A 21,095-nucleotide genomic window follows, 5' to 3' on the forward strand; every position below is an offset into this window, starting at 1 on the left:
ATAAAAATGGTCTGACTTCCTGGGGCAGGTGGTTGGGAGTCAGACTGCAGGAAAAGTCAGAAATAGTATCCACAACTCTCCGATACTAGAGAAAGGCTAGAGGTTTGAACTCAGGAAGCTTAAGAAATTCTCCAACTCTCTTCTTAGATTGGCGATAACTGTAGAGGGTCTCTCCAAATGTAAAATACTCGGACAGTGAAGCTGAGGCAAGTTTTTTCATCAGGCTTTGTGTAAACATATGACCCTGAAGAAATTTGGTTAACATAAGCCAGCTCATCCTCAGAGTGACAAGAATCCAAAGACGTCTGGGGGGAATTGACCCTCTTTCATTTTCCAGGAAAATATCTTGTACCAGAGAACCTACCAGGGCTGTGCTGCCTGGATCTCAGGAAATCCAGGAGATCCTCAGCCAGACTGACAAGGTCCTGCATGTAGACAAGGTATGACTGGGACCCAGAAGGTCTGAGTTGGGGCAAGCTGGAAACAGCCTTCTTTTGTTTGGCCTTAGGTCTGGACGTACACGTGGTGTCAGTCATCGATCCCTGGCTCAGGCCACTGATGGACGGTCCCACCCTGCACTCGGCTGGCTGAGGATTTCTCTGAAACTCCGGGGACATCACCCTCCCATGACGTAGAGATGGAATGGGAGTTGGAAACATAGATCAGCAGAGAGACCCCAGACCCATCCATGCCCAAAGTCTTTTGGCCTCAGAAGACATCGAGGGAAATGAAAGCATAGTGGATTTCAAAAGGGTTTAGCTTATCCCACTTGACCCTTGCCATCTTCCCTTCCCAGACAAAGTCCTCCAGTTCTTTATAACTTGCTATCCACAACTTCTCCTCTGGTTGATGACTAAAGGGACTAAAAACATTTTGACTGTTTGTATATCTTACCATCCATATAACAAAGCTTCCACTTTCTCAGTTTAATATAGTTATATAATATATAGTTATAATATATAATTGATATATATGGATCGGTGTGGTTTTGTGGAGGGGAGGCAAACATTTGACAACATTAACAGAAAGGTGATGATCGAGAGGGAAGCAGAGCCATTGTTGCTGGTGGGTCTTGCATTATCTTTTGTTTACTCTCTTTCCACATATCCTTAACTGCCACACTAGAAACATTTTTAATCCATACTGTAAATACTTCATTTTATCATGTCCCCACAAATACGTAGATTGCAGAAGCAATTTGTGTGTGGGTACATAATTTATTCCTGTTGCCTTTGTTTTAGCTTCATTAATTTTGTATCCTGAAAAGATGTGAAACTGTCTCAAAATGTTCCACAACACTAATGTCTCTTTCTGGTTTTGTCAGGTATAAAATAATCATCTGCAGATAGAACCAGCTTTTCTTGACTACCATACCAATTATACCCTTGAATTTCCCTTATTTTATTTGCCAGTTGTTTTAAATATAATGAAAACAACAAAGGGGAAAAAGGACGGCAGTGCCTCTTTCCTCTGCTCAACCAGAAGTTATAGAGAGGACCCCGCCCACTTTAATTTTCGCCTCCAATCCCTCATATATTATCCTAATGAAGCTTATAATTTTTTCAGGAAATGCAAATGTTGCCATTGCCCTGCTCATGAAGTCCCAGCTTACTCTGTCAAATGCTTTTTTTGCATCAAGACCCACCAGCAACAATGGCTCTGCTTCCCTCTCGATCATCACCTTTCTGTTAATGTTGTCAAATGTTTGCCTCCCCTCCACAAAACCACACCGATCCATATATATCAATTTTGGCATTACTTTTGTCATTCTTTTAACCGTTACAGACATGATCATCACCTTTCTGTTAATGTTGTCAAATGTTTGCCTCCCCTCCACAAAACCACACCGATCCATATATATCAATTTTGGCATTACTTTTGTCATTCTTTTAACCGTTACAGACATGAACACTTTATAATCATGGTTTAGTAATGAAATGGGCCTATATTAAACTGGGTCTGATGGATCATCTTCTTTAGGTATTACAGCTACCACTGCTTTCTTCCAGGATGTTGGTACTTCTCTTCTTAAAACAGTGTTAAACAATACCTTCCAGAACTTTATTAGCTTTTTCCCTCCTAGCTTCCAAACTTCCACAGGAATACCATCTATTCTTTGTGACTTTTCTGTATTTTTTATTTCATCTCCTCCTATCCTAACCATTAGTAATTCAGCCTCATCTACCTCTAACCTTAGCATATTTAATTCTTCCAGAAACCTTTCCATTTGTATCTTTTGTTCATAGGTAGATACTAGGCTATCTGCCCGAGGGCATTTATAAGCCTAGCCAGAGTGCGTCGGCTTTCGCCGCCCCATTGATTAATTAACTGATCCTCTGCCAAGCAAAACCAATGAAGTGATCTCAGGGGTGTACTTTCTGTTACTCATCCACTCATCAAGGTTTCTCTTGAAGAGTGTTAGTGAGGGGGCTCTGCCTGATGTAATTTGGAATTTTGCTCCAAAGCATGGGGATTCTCTGTGACAGGAATCTATCCCTCCAGCATGTTCTATTTATTGTTGTGGCGAGGTTTAGCTCACTACAGTGCATGGCTCGCAGTGATTTGGACTTCTTTAGGTGGAGCATGTCCATCAATTCTGAGTTGGACATGGCTTTGTAAGTCAGGCAGAGATCACCTCTGAGTAAGCGATATGCCACTGAGTACAGCTGGAGTTTTTTCAGTCGGGCTGCATAGGACATATGTTTGAGGCCCATAATCCTCTCGGTGAGGTACTTTTGTGGTCTTTCCAGCTGTTGGCAGCGTCTTGTGAGGTACATCCCAAATGGGGCATTGTACTCTATGATGGGTCTAATGAGTGACGAGTAGAGGGGCACTATAACCTCTTTACTTCTAGATGCGAACCCTTTAGTAATTAGATGGGCCACTTAGGATTTCCTAACTACTTTGGCAATATGATTGTCAAAGGAGAGATTACTATCTACCTGGGTCCCCAGATCTCTTATTACCTCTTCTGTATTAAGGGGGCTGCCACCTATGTGGTAATTTGTGGGTGTTTTGTTTTTCCCAGATGGGCTGACTATGCAATTTTTGGCATTTAGCTTGAGGCCATGACTTTGACACCAGGTTTCCGTCTCAGTAAGGCCCTTTTGGAGGATGTCGGTTTCAGCCGGAGAGTCAATTATGGCTCCCAGTTTGTAGTCATCGGGGAATTTGGTTAGCTATAGTCCTCCTGTATTTGCCTGTACTTCTGAGAAGCACATGCCGAACAGTAGGGGTCCCAGGACCGAGCCTTGCGGGACACCACTTGTGACTGGTTTAGAGTCGGACCTGGACCCGCTATTCTTACCGTGCGAGTTCTGTCTGTAAGCCAGTTGGCAACCCATCTCATGACGTAGGGGTTTATGTTCAGGCTGGTGAGTTTTTCTGTAATACCCGAGTGGGGAATGGTGTTAAAAGCCTTGGAGAGGTCAAGGTAGGCTGTGTGAACCACCTTTCCCTCGTCTATAGTCTTGGTGACTGTCTCGAAGAAGTCAACCAGATTTAGTAGGCATGATCTGCCCTTAACAAAGCCGAACTGGGTCGGGTCAAGTGTTTGGAGGTTCCCAATGTCTCTGTTAATGAGTTCCATAATGATGCGCTCCATAGCCTTGCAGACCAGGCTAGTCAAGCTTATGGGGCGATAGTTACCAGGGTCAGTTGTGGCCCCTCCTTTGTGGACAGGAATAACAGTTGCTGTGCGCCATTCTATGGGCTTGATTTCCATATTTGTCTGCTTTATACAGACTTTCATAGAATTTCCGAAATACTTTTAATACCTCTACAGGATCTCTTGTTACTTTCCTTATTACAGGCTCCCTAAGGTTGACCACAGCCCTTCCTACTTTGTTGCCAGAGTCATTGTGCTAAAAATTTTTGTGCTCTACTATTATTATCAAAAAAACAGTTGCTTAACAATAATCATTCTAAACTCGTACATGCTATCAAGATAATCCTTTATTGTCTGCTTAGCATTCTGCAGTTGATTCTCTTCTTGTTCTGTGACATTCCGATTCCCCCTATTCTGCCATATTTTAACACTTGTCAATCCCTCTAAATAATACTTGTTACTTCTTAACCACAGCTCTCTTATTTCTACCCAATTTTTAAACTCCATCTTGATTGTATTCCACTCCCTAGCTATATTTTCAGAATAGCTTTCTATCCTCTCTAATAGCTCCTGAATAATCTCTGCTACCCATTCCTTAAATTCCTTTCTTTTTAAAAGATAGGTTGGAAAGCACGAGTGTCTCATTTTTATTTCATTACCCTGCATTTTTTATTTTAATTATTATTGGCACATGATCTGAAACAGTTGCTGGTATCAATTAAATGCAGATATTCATGTGAAATGTAAATTCTGTCTAGCCTAGCCCTGTTTTTATATTTTGGGGAATATGTAAATTTGCTCCGAATTCCTATTACTGAATTCAGATCTTCCATGCCAAATATTTTCATAAATTTCTTCAAAAAGTATTCCCCTGAATAAGCATCCAGAAAACCTTTCATTATCAAATTCACTTGTTCATTTCTTTCCAAGTGTATCGTCTGTAACATAGCTATTTGCACTCTACATTTTAATATAGTTCACTACTCTTTCTTTTTTGTATTTATCTGTGAGACCATTGATGTTTAAATCATTACAGAAAGCATCATTGCATTAAAACATTTTTATTCCCACATTTTATGTAGAACACCTTTTTTTGTTAATTGTCTAGTTCCAGCTTTTGTGTTACATGCATACACGATTTGACAGGTTGAACTTTTATACAGCTGTTTCTTGTCATATCCATGTGAGCTATGGCACATCTTACAAAACTTTTTTTTTTTATTGAAAGCCCTCAAAAAAAACCCAACCACAATACCACCCTAAAACCTATTAACTTAATACTAACACAAAACTATGTACATCTTCAAATACTTAAGTTTCACCCGCCTAATAGGAACAAAAGTCCCAAACACTCACAGACTTCAGTTAACCTAGAAGAAAGGTTAAACACGCCAAGATGCATGGTGTAGCCTGTGCTTCTATTAACTGCCAATTGGTTTTGTCTTTTCTTTATAGCTCTCACAGCTGGGAAAACCCCAGAATGTTTTCAGAGAAATTATCCTTTAGCCAATTTTTCTTCATTTTTTTAAGCCAATCACTCTCCACCAGACTGTGGTCAGTTTCTTTTTATCAGATTGTCTCCATGGTGACATGAGAACCAGGCAGCCAGTTTCTTTTCATCAGATTTTTTCCATGGAAAGATGAAGACCAGCTGCAGAACTGCTACTGAGCATACACATATTTGCTAGAAAAAAGCCTCATAATATTCACTATTTTTTTCATTTACTTGCTTACTCTTCAAACTTGTTACTAAATCAGTCTAAGGTCCTTAATACATTCATTTCCCCATGTAAGAATGAGAAAAGCCCATTATTTTTTTCTTCTGTCATGCTCTTTTAACGAGGTTTTTCTCCTTGTATTGCCTACATTTCTTAAAAATGAACAAGAAGAGAGAGAAGGCGAAAGAAAAGAAAAAAAACAACAGTAAAACATGTTTGCAATCCCCATTACACTTAAAAATAACTGAGAAAACTTTAGAGCATGCATAGAAAACCATACACAACAAAAATAGTGGCAATAAGGAAAAAAATATTTACTTACAGTTAACGTTCTCCCTCCTGTTCCCCTACCCAAAACATTTTTTTAACATTAATGACATGAAGCAGGGCATATGCTTCAGAGTCCCCCACATCTCCAATAAATTTAAGAAAAGTCTGATATTTCCAGACTTTCTTATTATGTCATATATATTACACGTATAATTAATTATTCTTTTGTAATCCCACATTAAATTACTGGTTTTATTACTGTTCATCTCCATCTACCAAATCCTGCCTCTGCTTCAATTCCAATGTACTCTCAATTCTTCTAGTCAAATTTTGTGTGCCCTTCCTTCACTCCAACATTTTCCATTGAAACACTGGAGAAAGTTTCACAGGTACAGTCTCTCTGTGGTCTTTTTTTACCAGAAGAACAAGAAGCAGAATCTCTTTCTGTTTCACAGCTCACTTTTTGCTGGACAAACTTTTGTATTTCCTCCTTAGCATGTACTTCATCAAAAATTATTTTGTTTCTCCAGGGAAGAATACTTTAAAGACAGCTGGGTACAGCAGTTTGAATCTCACACTTGCATGTCAATTTGATTCTCTTCTGCCTACTGTACAATGAGTAGTCATTCTCCACAAATACTCTGCTGTCTCCCACTTTTAGTACTTTGTCCTTCTGCCACAGTTTTGTCAAAATCAACTCCTGCTGGAAGGACTGCATCTTTACTATTAAAAGTCTAGGTTGCTTTCTCATAGCCAGGTTTGGACCGTACACATAATGTGCCCTTTCAACTAAACTCCTGCTGGGGAATACCAGTCCAGTTGCTTATTTGTGCTTTCATAAAATGAATGCAGTCTGTTCCTTCCAGCTTCTGGTAGAGCGGAACATCTCAGAATTTCCCTAAGTGCTCTGTTCTCTAATTCTACTATTTTTTTGAAACATCTCTTCTGGAGCAGTCTCATATTCAGACAGCCTTTTCCTCATTTCGACCTCTGATTTTTGCAGCTTTACCACCACATCTGAATATTTGTTTAAAGCTTCTTCCATTTTTCCAGCCTTTTGCTGTTTGTGTTGATATACTCCATCAGTGTTTTGTTTATTTTAACCAGGTCTGTGTGCAGTTGTCTTATATTTTCCTGCAGATTACTGGAATTCATGTCTGGAAGTTGCACTGCTTTTTGCTGAACAGCTGCAGACCTTTTCCCAGTCAGTGCGTCTTCCTCACTTTTTGTAGTTGATTTTTTTCCAGGTCCTCTGTCTTTCATTTTTTTCTTGGCATCCAGGTAGTACACTTACTAGCTAGTTACTGAAATTTACCCATAAACACATGTCTACTGGCCTTCTCTGCCGAGTTTCTGTTTTCACACTGGGAGAGCTAGAATTAAGCTATTACTTAATGTGCAGCCATCTTGAAAGTCCCAAAGGTGGAGGTGGTCTTAATCTACATCATAACAAACATACCTCAAGGGTGGTCAAGCAGGAAGACTCGAGATTAGACATGTCCAGCTTACCATATCTTTGCAAGCTACTGATCACCCTCTACGAAGCATGAAATCCATAGCTCATACTTAGACCTACTGGAGATACTTGCCATTCCACCCAATACCATATTCATGGGGAACTAATTACTTCCCAGACTGGGAATCCTGAATGACCCCAAATGTGCAGGCCCACAGATTCCTGGACATTGTACACTCAAACAACCTGCACCAGTGAGTCTATATGTCCACTAGGGGTGCAAGTATACTAAATCTGGCATTCACAAACATGGAAGAATGCTGCACCTCTTAAGTGAATTGTCCTTTCTGGTAAGGTCAGACCATAAAGCTGCTTCACTTGAAATAAAAATCAGTGTCTTGACCCCAGCAAACTAACAGTTAGGAACTACTCTAAAGCAAACTGCCTACTATTAAGCGATTACCTGACAATATTTCAAGCCCCTCCAAACCTGGAGAATACAGCTGCCTACGCAGAAATGTATACAATAACCTTGTATAATCATGTTAACAGATGCATACAGACATCTGTGCCTTCCAGAAACAAACTTGGAACAAACTCAAAAAACAAACCACCCTGGTAGAGTCCAAACATAGACTGTACCACAAAAGGAAAAAAAGTCATAGCTAAAATTAAGAAGTGCAATGCCTAGCAGGATATAAACTCTCTCATTAAGCTAAACAAATAACTAAAAGGGTAAATTAAGTCTACCAAAGCCCAGTCTGATTTAAAGATAACCTCCCAGGCCAAGGACAACTACACGTCTTTCTTTAGCTTTGTCCAAAACTTCAAAAGTTGTAACACAATAGTGCACAGAACTGATTCTTAGTGGAACCATTTACATGCAGCCAGAAGACAAACCAAATCTGTTGGCTGGCAAATTCGGCTCCAATTTTACCCCCCCCCCCCCCGCCCAAACACCACCATCAAATATAACCCTCCACAACAACCACGAACAGCAGGTCCTAAATGCAGTCTCTGAGGCTAAGAACACCTCAATGATTGGCCCAGATAATATCCCAGGATGCCTCCTAAAAAGCCTGAAGCATGACTTATCTGAACCTCTGAAGTCACTATTTAACCAGAGCCACCAGACAGACTTTGTGCAATGTGAATGGAGGACTGTAATGGTCATCCCTTTGCACAAGGGTGGTCTATCAACAGATCCTGGGAACTATAGACCTAGAAGTCTAGTTTCATATGCAAAACCATGGAAATAATTTTCATGGATATGATTAATAATGGCACTGGATCCAATCCAGTTTGGCTTTATCACAGACAGATCATGCTTACTCAGTCTGTTGGAATTCTTTGAAATGGTCACCAAGCCAATGGATGAGGGAAAAATGGTGCACACTGCCTACCCTGACCTGGGTAAGGCACTTGATACTATACCCCAATTTGGCCCTCAGATAGGATCCAGGAAGTTAGGATGGGGAGACAACCTCCACAAAAAGGCTGGTCTTTAGTGGAATCCCTCAGGCCTGGGCCAGCTTCATTTTGGCATTTACCACACAGAAGTCAAAGCCAATGTCAAAGACTTCTGGTTGACCAAACTTGAAGATGACTGCAAAGACGGAGCAGTCATAGAACTCCCTACAAGACACTAACATCCTACATAAAGGACTCGCACAGACAAATCACTGATGTCAAAGCCATGGTCTAAAAACTCAACACCAAGAAATGCATAATAGTACTCTTTGGGAAGTTAGCCACCATAGGAAACTACCTCACTAATAACAAGCACCCAAGAGTGGACCCAGTTAGACAGAGATTTGGGGACATATACAGACAATAACTTGGCTGTCCACCAACCTTTGCCTAAGGTAGCAAGGAAATAATTCTACGTTGATCAACTTATAAGAAAGGGCATGGCATCTAGGTCCAATGAGGTCACTGATTCTTTGTATTCGGGACTCATCAGATCCATCATTCAGTACAACACCCCCTTCATTATGTGCCTGAGCAGGCACATGCAGCAACTGGAATGTCCATAGAGGTTCCTCACAAAAAGAATGCAGGGTGTAAGCAATATGTCCTACACAGATCACCTAAAAAGTCCTATCTCTGTTTCCCATGAAATGTTGAGGGACTACCTGTATCTGGCATATAAGGTATCCCTGGATCCTACTTTTACGGACCATCTGCACATCTGTAAAAAACAATAGCATTAGAACTACTTGATCTAGGGACTTGAACATTGCTTGTAACATAAACAGGACATGCTGGAGGGTCAAGCAGGTCTCAGAGAATTACCTTCCTCTGAAATAGGCTTCCTACCCATGTGACGCAGAGTCCGTCACTAACCCTATTCAAGTGCAACTTGGACCAGTGGATGGGAAATTGGAAATTTACTCCAGGTTTAGCACCTATTCAACAGAGACAGACTGTTAATCATAGCCTAACTTTTACACACCAGTTACAACCTTTAAGACTAAAAAAACTTGCTGGATACATTCAGGATGCAAGGTTAGGCATATATTTAAAGAAGTGGCCTATGGCTCAAAATGGCCCACAATAGACTAGTTCACTTACCTGGAGTACAATTTACTCAACTGCACCTAAAAAATTCAAGATATAGCTTTACAACACAACACAAAATACTGACGCTATCAATCATCTGTTGTCAGAATGGTCTATAAAATGTTTGAGGACTTGGTATCTAAATTATACCAGAATATGGACAGTGAACACCATTGTACACCTTTCCTCATTGTAAGTCACAATTTAAGAACTAGTCTAATACATAATCAGTCCTGACAAGTTTTTTTTTTTGTCGACACTATGGGAAATGCACTGTCCTGCAGCATATAGTTTTGCTAAAAGGTACTTGCATTTTGCTTGTCTTATCTTCAACCTGCACTAAACTACAAGGAAAATCATGAAAGCTGAGGTTGGTAAAAATTGTGCTACCAGTAAAGGTGATATCACAAAATCCTTCTTGTACAACATAACAAGTGTGTGGCACAGAGAAAACTAGAGCCACATACAATAAATAGTAAGAACACAAAACAGGTCTAGAGATAAAAAGCAAAAGCCAACAAGCAATGACAAACATGGTTACTCCATGGCAGGCTGATTTTTTTTTTAAATCATTCTTTATGACCTCTGTCCCTTTCTCACTAGCTGCTAACATTGATCCATGCTTTCTAACGGCCAATTTGTTCTTTCTTGCTCCTGTTAATAGAAAATGCCACTGTGGAAAGGAGACAGCTGGAGGCAGTGACACTCATCCTTAAGTCCTTGAGGACTTAGCAGATTTTTTTTTATGTTCCTTATGGCCCTTTCCCTGTCAAATGGCAGTCAAGGTGAAATCCTTGCCTATGCAGAGACACTGTCAGTTGATGCTTCTGCAAAGCCAAGATGCTTAACTGAAATGTATGCACTCTTTTGCCTAGTGTTCCTGTGCCTTGGAGTGCAGTACTGATTCTCCACTCAGCTGGTGCTCTTGCAGAGGGACTTAAGACAATTACTTCCCCCAGGACAGGCGAGCAGATCTTTGAACTAATTCCAGTCTCTCCCTAGGCAAGTGCTCCAGAGTCCAAGCCACCACCAGAGTCCAAGTCATCTGGGGCTTAGTCAGGACTCCAGTTCCTCTATGCCACTGAGCCTAGAGTTTTGACCTACACTTTACATGAACAGTCAGAATGGTCACTTTCTTCAGCTGAAAGAAACCATTACTCTGCACATGTTCACATTTATGCACTGTATATGAGATCAGTAAAATGTAGGCACAGAGTTCCCTGCCCTTATAATTTTATGTGTGGCCTCCTACAACTTGAATCTTCCAACTCTGCTACACAGCTCGGTGAATGCAAAGTAAACTCATCCCAACAAACCAACAGACTTGCCCCCATAAACTATTTAGTGGACTCTTATTTAAGAACCGTGTTATTTTCCTTTACAACCACTGATTACATACCTTGGTCCTTCTTGCAGAACTTTCCAGTACTACCTCTACACCTTGGTCACTCTTGCAGATTTACCCATGGAATGTAACTTAGCTGCAGCAAGATAGCCCTCAGGTCTGACAGGCAGAACATACTGTTTAAACTATCACATAAAAAAGCATATGTTACACATTGAAAATAATCCACTTACAACATTAATAGGGGGCGTTTCTTTCTTGGATATCCATAACCCTAATACATAGCTCTTCAAAAGAAAAATTGTGATAAAATGTAGTTTCATAGACACGTAGGTTCTCCCAGATAGCATAACAGCCTCCTCAAGTAAACTTAACATACTCTGGTGAGTCCAGAACATGCCTCTTTCCCACACTGCAGGTATCAGACAGCAACACCTGTACCATGACAGTCACATGGTGTACTTCAAACCTAATAACTTTCTGAGTTATGCAAATAAAGCAATATAATTTAGAAGCAACCATTTATGCAACAGCAGAAAACCTAACCTTTGACTCTGACATCACTGTATCGCTGAAAATGGTGATAGGCAGCTTTCCAAGGGTTGCGGTAATGTCGAAGCAGAGTGATGGGAGGTCTTGGTCTTACAGGTACGTACCGTACTCCCTCCTCATCTGCAAAAAAAGTAAAAGGCAGTTTTAAACTCAGTAACCATCTAACAATCAGTGAACAACTCTTACTTGTATTATTATTTTTTAACTTCAAAAGACATCTGAAATTTAAGAAAGAGAACCAACTATGGAAAGTAAACCTCTAGTGGCAGTAGAAAATCAAACTATGCAACTAATAGCAGTGGAAACATTTTGGGAAGGGTTAGGTGAAAAAAAACAACATCACAATTACACATCTAAACTTGGCATGTAATGTGGGCAGACTTACGAAAGGAGGCTTCAAAAACCTAAAGCACATTCCCTCCTATGGACAAAAAGCACAAACAGTCCTGGCACAATATCAAATACAGCGAGACCCTAGCAATCCATGCTACAATTTCAGTGTGGATGTGTATGTAATCTAGTCTTTCTAAATGTTTGACAAACTTTTTAACACTTGCCTCCTGCTCCTGATTAATCACTACCTATGGAACCCACTACAGGCAGGAAGAGGACATTTTTTGGTTAAAAGGAACCACAAATCACAAGATACAGCCAAAAGTCTGATGTTTGTTGCAGGACATGCTTTTAATCTGATGAAGTTTATACATATCATACCAAATATAGGCTGCCTAGGAAACATGTTCTGGAATACATTACCTATATACTCCTTTGGTGGTGACTTCCGTTTTTCTACCTTGACCACTGCTGGTTTCTGGTTAGACTTCTCGTCATCCGTACTGTTTGTTTCCATCATGTCACCCTCCTCAGTTGAAATAACATGCTGCTGCTTTCGAGGTTTCTTTCTTGGGGAAGCACCTGGTGGCAGCTCACCAGGAGGAAGTGTCAGGCTGTTGGGCAAAGATGTCAAAGCAGGAGAAGCTGCAGAAGTCAGAGAAGGGACAGCTGACACTGTTGGGGGAGGAAAAGAAAAAAAAAAAAAAAAGAGAGACAGCACCCATGAAGTCTGCAACAAAGCAGAAATCAGCAACATTTCTATACACCTAGTGACACAATAAACTACTTCTCATTTAAAGTGATTATTTCTATAAATGTTAACACAAATATCAAGAGGCTGCATCTCTCATGAAAATGCAGTGACTCAAACATGAAGGGCCTGGTTCCCATTTATCTGTACAATCACACATGCAGGTCCCTTTAAATGCTGTTTGCAAAATATGAAATGCAAAAGTGTGCTGCTTCATTCTTTTGGAAGAAAGCAAGGAACAGACTTCACTCAATATAATAAGGATAAAATAAAGTACCCTGTTTCTTAAAGACCTTAACACAATACTCTGCTTTGCAAGTCTTTCGCAAAATTTCTTGGACTTTCTTATACTTGATGTTGAAATGGGTAACAGCCCATAATGTTTGACATAGTTCTCCTCAGTATGGAGAACATCGATATCTGTGCAGTGACAGAAACCTGGTTCAAGGCTCCAGAGAGCACCCCAGCACTACCAGGCTATACTTCATATCATGCTTTTCGGCCCCAAAACCCGGACCGAACCACAAAAGGAGGGGGAGTTTCCATATTTATCAAGGATATCCACACCTCCAGGTTAGTGGCATTGCACGAAGTATCGGAGACCATCCATGTGCAAGTAACAGTGGGCAAGGCTGCTTTTCAGTTTACAGCATCATACAGACCACCCTCTCAAAGTCAGGAATCCCACTCAGCTTTCCTGAAAACATTGGAGAACATGAAGTTCTCTCCGAAAACCATTATATTGGGCGACTTCAACTACCCAAACATTGACTGGGAGCACTACTCAAGCCCCAGCACCTTAGCCCAAAGGTTCCTGGAAATTATACACTCAAATGCTATGGAACAACTAGTCACCACTCCCACAAGAGGGGACAACATACTAGACCTGATCATTACCAACATGGGGACTCTATGCTCCACACTAGAAGTATATCCCTCATTGGTAAGATCAGACCATAAATTAATCTCACTGGATGTCCACATCCCGACCCCACCCCCAGCCCAGAAAACCACAGTGAAAACCTTCTCAAAAGCGAACTTCTCACTTCTCAAAACTGAAGTGGAATCCTTCAAGGCCCCAGGGCCAGTGGAAACTACGGCCCAAACTGCAGAATCCTATATAAATGCATTCTACGGACATCTCCAGGAATGCATGGATCATGCTATCCCAAACAAAACCAAGACCCAATCATCCAAAGGCAGGCGTCCAGTCTGGTGGACCCCTGCCATAAATAAACTGTACAACAGAAGGAGGAAGCTACTACATGATAGAGCAAAATCCCTAATAGGAAAGGCATCTCTGATCAGTACTAGCAAAAAATTACGATCCCTCAAAATCCTCCAAGGCCAGCTTCGAGAGAAAAATTGCACAGGACACCAAAGACAATCATAAGACTTTTTTCAGTTATGTTAGAAACCTGGGATACAACTCCCAGACTTGTTCTGAGTTGATTCTAAACAACAAAAAATACACTGAACCCACAGACATCGCCAATATCCTGGCAGACAGGTTCAGTGCAAACTTCTCCACCCCCCCCCCCCCAAAAGAGCAAGTATCTATACCATCAGAGGGCTGCCTCCCAAACATCTCTGATGCTCAGGTCAAGGCTGCCCTCTCCAAAGCAAAAAATACTGCTTCCATGGGACCAGATGGCGTCCCAGGTTGCGTCCTACATGAACTCCAAGAGGAACTAATCCCTCAAATAAAACAGCTATACAATCTCAGCCTCACTACAGGATATGTGCCCACAGAATGGCGTACAGCAACAGTGGTCCCACTCCACAAAGGTGGAGCCTCTACGGACCCTGGAAACTATCGCCCCATAAGCCTGACTAGCTTAGTCTGCAAGGCTATGGAGAGGATCATCATGGAGCTCATAAACAAAGACATTGGGGACCTACAGACACTAGATCCTACCCAGTTCGGCTTTGTCAAGGGCAGATCCTGGCTTTTGAACCTGGTTGACTTCTTCGAAACAGTCACCAAAGCCATAGATGAAGGGAAGGTAGTCCACACAGCCTATCTGGACCTTGCAAAGGCATTTGACACAATACCCCACTCGGGCATCATAGATAAGCTATCCAGCTTAAATATAAACCCCTATGTCACAAGATGGGTCGCAAACTGGCTCAAAGACAGAACCCACAGAGTGAGAGTTGCTGAAGTCATGTCAGACTCAAAACCAGTCACAAGTGGCGTCCCACAGGGTTCTGTCCTGGGACCACTCTTGTTCGGTATATACTTTTCCGAGGTACAGGCAAACGTCGGAGGACTATGGCTCACCAAGTTCGCAGACGACTGCAAACTGGGCGCCATAATCAACTCTCCAGCTGATACAAACATCCTTCAAAAAGGTCTCACAGAGACAGATAACTGGTGCCAGCGCCATGGTCTAAAGCTAAATGCCAAAAAATGTATAGTCATACCGTTTGGCAAAAATAATGTGCCCACAAATTACCACATAGGCGGAAACCCATTAAGTACAGGGAAAGTTATTAGGGACCTGGGGACCAAAGTTGATAGCAATCTCTCCTTTGAAAACCACATTGCCAAAGTGGTTAGAAAGACCTACATAGCCCACTTCATCACGAAGGGTTTCACATCTAGATCAAGAGAGGTAATCATAGTGCCCCTTTATTCATCCCTCATCAGGCCCATCATAGAATACAATGCCCCTTTTGGGATGTACCTTACCCGACACCTGCAGCAATTAGAAAGACCCCAAAAGTATCTCACCAAGAGGATCAAGGGTCTCAAACAGATGCCATATGCTGCTCGGTTAAAAAAACTCCAGCTCTACTCAGTTGCATAACGCCTACTTCGAGGCGATCTATGCCTGACATACAAAGCTATGTCAAACCCAGAATTAATGGACATGCTCCACCTCAGTAAATCTAAATCCCTTAGAGCCACACGCTCGAGGGACTTGAACCTCAGCACAGAAATAAATAGAACTTGCTGGAGGGACAGGTTCATAACCCAGAGGCTCCCTTCGCTCTGGAATAGAATTCCAGTTCATGTGAGGCAGAGCACCTCACTGAATCTCTTCAAGAAGAATCTCGAAAGGTGGATGGGGGATCGTAGGTTTGTCCCAGGGATTACTCCCGTGTCACTATTAGACAGAGGCACAGTAAACTAAACCTCAAAGGGCATAGTATACTCAAATCAAGGGGTGGCATAAGCCATACAGAATCGGGCTAGGCTTATAATTGCCTCAGGGCAGATAGCCTAGTATGAACCTATGAACCTATAGGAAGCTGTCATTTTTGGTGGGATAATACCTTGGCAAAGAAAGAAAAAGTACAGTTTTGTACCTACCATAAATGTAGATGTCCGATAGGCATGCATCTGCAGTCATCACATATGGGTTGTCCTGCCTCAGGCAGCCCTTCGGTCGGTCGGATTCGAAAGTCTGGGTCCGGCGTCGGCTGACGTCGCCCCGTCCCCGACGTCAGAGTGCCTGGGGTATAAAAGCATCGGTTGACGCCATCTTCCTCAGTGTTTCTTGCCCCAGATGCCAGGTGCCCTCAAAGGAAGGCTAAATTTGGATAAATGCAATAAATTCCAAACATGCACAGAAATATATATATATATATATATATATATATATATATATATATATATATATATATATATATATATGCAACAAATACACCATAATAGATAACCCCAGCAAGCTATGAGAGGGAAAAGTACCCAATAAATACCAAAGAGGGGAAGGAGGGAGGGTAAACCTGACTGCAGATGCATACCTATCGGACATCTACATTTATGGTAGGTACAAAACTGTACTATGTCCTTCAAGGATGCATCTGCAGTCATCACATATGGGTAGAATACCATAGCCAATCTGGGGGTGGAGGATCTATGTAAAGGATGGTGTAGCTAAAATGCCCTGCAGGACTGCCGTAGCAAAGCCTGCTCTGGATCTGGAATATAAAGGTAAATTGTAATGCCTGGAAAATGTATGCACGGAGCTCCATGTAGCAGCTTCTAAAATGTCCTTGGTAGCCACCCCTCTTAAGAAGGCTGTGGAGGTGGCTGTGGCTCTGGTGGAATGAGGTATAATGTTAGCTGGCACAGTTTTTCCATGGAAGGAATAACAGAAACGAATGCAATTCCCTATCCATTTTGAAATTGTCTGTTTGGAAATTGCTTTTCCTTGTGCACCAGCAGCATATGCTACCAACAGCTGGTCAGTTTTTCTGTAGCTTTTCGTTCTGTCCAAGTAGTAGCACAACTGTCTGTGTATGTCCAGTGTGTGCAGAAGTTTCTCCCCTTTGTTTTGTGGATTTGGAAAGAAGGTAGGCAGGTGAATAGCTTGGTTTAATGAGACCCTGGATACCACCTTAGGCATAAATGAAGGATTGGTTCTCAATGAGACTCTGTCCTGATGAAAAATAAGAAATGGCTGTACTGCCATGAGGGCCTGTAACTCAGATAATCTTCTTGCTGAGGTTATGGCCAGAAGGAAGGCAGTCTTCCAAGACAGGAACTGTAGTTCTGCAGATGCTGCTGGTTCAAAGGGAGGCAGAGTTAGTTTTTCCAACACGAAGTTAAGGTCCCAAGTAGGCACTGGAGGTTTCCTTGGAGGATTGATGTTTTTAATTCCTTTTAGAAATTGTCTTAGGAGAGGATGAGAAAAAACAGGTGGATCAGTATTGTACTCTGCTGAAATTGCTGAAGCATGAATTTTAATGGAAGAGTAAGTCAGGCCATTGTGGAGCATTTCTGCCAAGTATTCCAGGATATGTGGCATGTTCATCACTGTCGCATCTATGCCCTTTGTGGTGTTCCAAATGTGAAATCTTTTCCATTTTGCTGAATATGCCTTTCTTGTGGAAGGCCTGCGAGCTTCCATGATGATATCCTTCACTCTCTTGGATAGCTTATCCTGAGGAGGAGTCAAGGTATTTTCCAGGCTGTTAGTCGCAAGGTTTTCAGGTTGGAATGCAGAGTTTTGTAATTGTGCTGTGTCAGGAGAAGTGGCCATTGAGGAATAGGCCATGGTTTCGTGTGTGACATGCTCTTTAACAGTGGGTACCAGTGCTGTCTTGGCCAGTCCGGAGCTATCAGAATCACTTTTGGCTGCTCTGTCCTGATCTTCAGTAATACCTTGGTCATTAATGGAAGAGGTGGAAATGCATAAACTGTTAGGGTTCTCCAGCTGAAAGATAGGGCGTCCACTTTCCATGCTTGTGGGTGGTATGTCCTTGAGCAGAATTTCTTCAGCTGATGATTGTGGGGGGAGGCAAAAAGATCTATGTCTGGCCTTCCCCATGAGTGTGTTATCTGTAGGAAGATGTCTGGGTGCAACATCCATTCGTGTGCATCCATGATATTTCTGCTTAAGCTGTCCACCAGTATATTGTCTTTTCCTGGCACAAACTGGGATTGCAGGTCTATATTGAGTTTCAAGGAAAGTTCCCATAGAGTCATTGCCAGTCTGCAAAGAGGGTACGAATGCCTCCTTGCTTGTTTATGTACCACATAACTCTGGTGTTGTCTGTCCTTATTAGTAGGTGGCCTTGATGCAGAAAGAGTTTGAAGGCCTCGATTGCATGTATCACTGCCAGCATTTCCTTTTGGTTTATGTGCATGCGTAGCTCCTTTTGTGACCATAGTCCTTGAATACATCTGCCCTCCATGTGTGCTCCCCAACCGTGGTCTGAAGCGTCCGTTGTAATAGTTTGGCTGGCTATTGGCTTGCTGAAGGGCAGACCCCTGTTTGATTGGCTTGCTTGAGCCCACCACAGAAATTCCTTTTGGGGACATGGAATGAGTGGGATCAAATTTTCTAAGCTGTGGCTGTGCTGAGTCCATAAACTCCTTAGGTACCATTGTAGTTTCCTCATATGCAGCCTTGCTTGGGGAATGAGAAGAATGCAAGATGCCATGTAACCCAGGGCCTGCAGGATTTTCCTTGCAGTCAGCTGAGTTTGTCTTGTCAGATTCTTGAAGTAATCCGGTAGTTGTCTTTGTTGTTCTTCTGTGAGAAAAGCCATTTGGTTGGTTGTGTCTAAATCCGCACCCAGAAAAGTTATTCTTTGGGATGGAACAAGTCTTGATTTGTGAAAGTTGACTGTATATCCCAATGCCTGCAGTAGGTGGATGGCATAATTCAAGTCCTTTACCAAAGTTTGTTGGCTGTCCGCTTGTATAAGGCAGTCGTCCAGATATGGGTATATTTGAATCCCCTGAAGTCTGCAGTGTGCAATTACTGATGCCAGGCATTTCGTGAATACTCTGGGCGCAGTAGATAAGCCAAAGGGCAATGCTGAGAATTGATAATGCTCTCAGCCTGCAAGAAATCTGAGGTGTCTTCTGCAACTTTGTCTGATAGGGACATGCAGGTATGCCTCCTTGAGGTCTAGAGTCACCAGCCAAGACCCCTTGCCCAGCATGGGAAGGAGTTGCTGTAGAGTCAGCATTTTGAATTTTGGCACAATGAGTTAAGTATTCAGTGCGGACAAGTCGAGAATAGGCCTCCATTGATTTTCTTTTCTTGGAACAAGGAATAGTCTGGAATAAAATCCTTGGCCTTGTTCTGAAAGAGGAACCTTTTCTATAGCTTTCATTTGCATTAAGTTGGAGATTTGTTTCAAAGCCTCTGCCCTTTGATTTGGTGGCAGGTCTGGCATGCCTTTTCTTTTTGGCAATGTGTGAAAATGGAACCTGTATCCTCTGTCTATTATTTGCAGTGTCCATTTGTCTCTTGTAATAGTGTGCCAATTGTCTGAGAATAAAGAAAGCTTTCTGCCCAAAGGTGCTTCTAATTGAGCCCTGGTTGGCGGAGTCAAAGCAAAGTCATTTGAGTCTGTCCTTGTGCAGCAGTTGTAGGTCCTGCACTACCTCTCTGGTTGGGAGGCTGCCATTGACGCCCTCTGTAGGAGCCTCTAGCTTGCCCTCTACCTCTGGCACGCCTGTTCTTGCCGCTCTGAAATCTTTCTGTGTCTGGAAAGGACCAATTCTTGGCAGGCCAATTTCTGCTGAATCTTGGTGGTTGGACTTGTAGAAAATCTTTAACTGTTTGTACAGATTTTGCCTTTTCCTCAACCTTCTTTAAGACTTCCTGAGCAGTGGAGCCAAATAACTTTTGCTTTTCCAGGGGAGCATCCAGAAGCTTAGCTTTAACATGGTCTGGCAGAGACTGTTCCTTCAGCCAAGCATGCCTACGTATGACTGCACCTGCCATAGCTGACCTAGATGAAGCTTCCAATGCATCATAACCACATTGTAAGAAATGGTTACTAACCTGCTGGGAGTTATGTACCAGATCCTGTAGTGATTTGCGATCTAGGGGTTCAGGTGAAGACAGTTTCTTATGCAATTCATCTAACAAATACTCTTGGTACTGTATCATATGAAATTGACAATTTAATGCCCTCATAGAAAGAGTAGCAGAAGTATACAGTTTTTTTACCCCACCTCTCTAAAACCCTGGACCTCCCTTTCAGAGGGGAGTGGATTTTTAGAGGTGGCAGCTGCAACCCCTTTAGGGCCCTGGGAAATAGTTTCTGGATCAGCAGAGTGGGCCTTGTAAAGAAAATGATGCGAGTCCGGGACCTAGTAGTACCTATCGGGTTTGACAGGGGCCGGTGGAAGAGTGTCAGGGGTTATGCTAGACTCAGAGTACACATCATCAATGACATTCAAAACAGGAGGAATAGCCAAAGGTCTATGCTGAGGTAAATGCAGAAAAGTTCTTAATCTTTTCCTGGAATCAGAAAATTCCTGGCCCTGCCATTTGAAATGCTCTCTCATAGTGTGAAGGGTCTCACCGAAGGATAGCTCTTCAGGAGGGGAGGCCGAGGGGATGGATTCCTCTGCATCAGAATCCTCGTAGGCCGAAAAAGCCTCCTCCTGGTAGTCCAAAAGAGCAGAGCCATCAAAGGCCTCCTCTGAGGAGTGGGGATCAGAGGGCTCAACCCTGGGCCTTTTGTCTAGAGGAGGTTGAGAGCCCCTGTCCGGATGAGGTTGAGATCCCCTAATCAAGGAAATAAGATCCTCTGCTAAAGTAAGAATCTGTGAACTTGTAGAGGGTCCCTAAGGAATAACACTGGGAGGCATAGCTTTTGTATGTTTAGCAACTTTAGCCCTGGTGAATGCCTTTATGGACATGGATGCAGGAGGCCTAGCTGCACCACGTGCTGGAGTAGTTTTGTCTAGAGGAATGGTGTCGGAAGTTTCCAAGACACCAGTTTCTGAAGGAAATTCAATAACCGACTCAGCAGGGGCCTCCGGGGCCGAGGTTGTCGGTTGAGAGGTTTCGGGTGTCGGAATTACCAAGGACTCTGTTTCAGCCGAGACGGAGACACTCGCGGTAGGCCTGGCCGTGGTTTCAGCCGAAACCGCGGCCCGCGTGTGTCGGCCCTTGTCCTTCCGTTTCTTTATTAAATGTGAAGTCGGAGTCTCTGACGGCATTTTGTATGAAAAACTAGCCCCAAAAAATTCCTCTGCGAACTCCGCCCGACGTCCAAGGGTGCGTCGGTTGAAGGAA

At 42.5% G+C, this 21,095-nt stretch overlaps 1 protein-coding gene across 1 annotated transcript in view; it reads right to left on the reverse strand.

Moving 5' to 3' along the window:
* SAP130 (Sin3A associated protein 130) overlaps positions 1–21,095 on the reverse strand; it is a 547,137-nt gene that overhangs the window by 64,343 nt on the left and 461,699 nt on the right. Inside the window, exons 17-18 of the mRNA XM_044070859.1 lie at positions 12,267–12,518; positions 11,505–11,630 (exon numbers count right to left, since the gene is read on the reverse strand). Coding sequence (XP_043926794.1) covers positions 11,505–11,630; positions 12,267–12,518 — 378 coding nt within the window. The remainder of the gene's footprint in view (positions 1–11,504; positions 11,631–12,266; positions 12,519–21,095) is intronic.

Source organism: Protopterus annectens, chromosome 4.part1 (assembly GCF_019279795.1).
Source record: "Protopterus annectens isolate FY-2018-M chromosome 4.part1, PAN1.0, whole genome shotgun sequence".
NCBI classification, from domain to species: Eukaryota; Metazoa; Chordata; order Ceratodontiformes; family Protopteridae; genus Protopterus; species Protopterus annectens.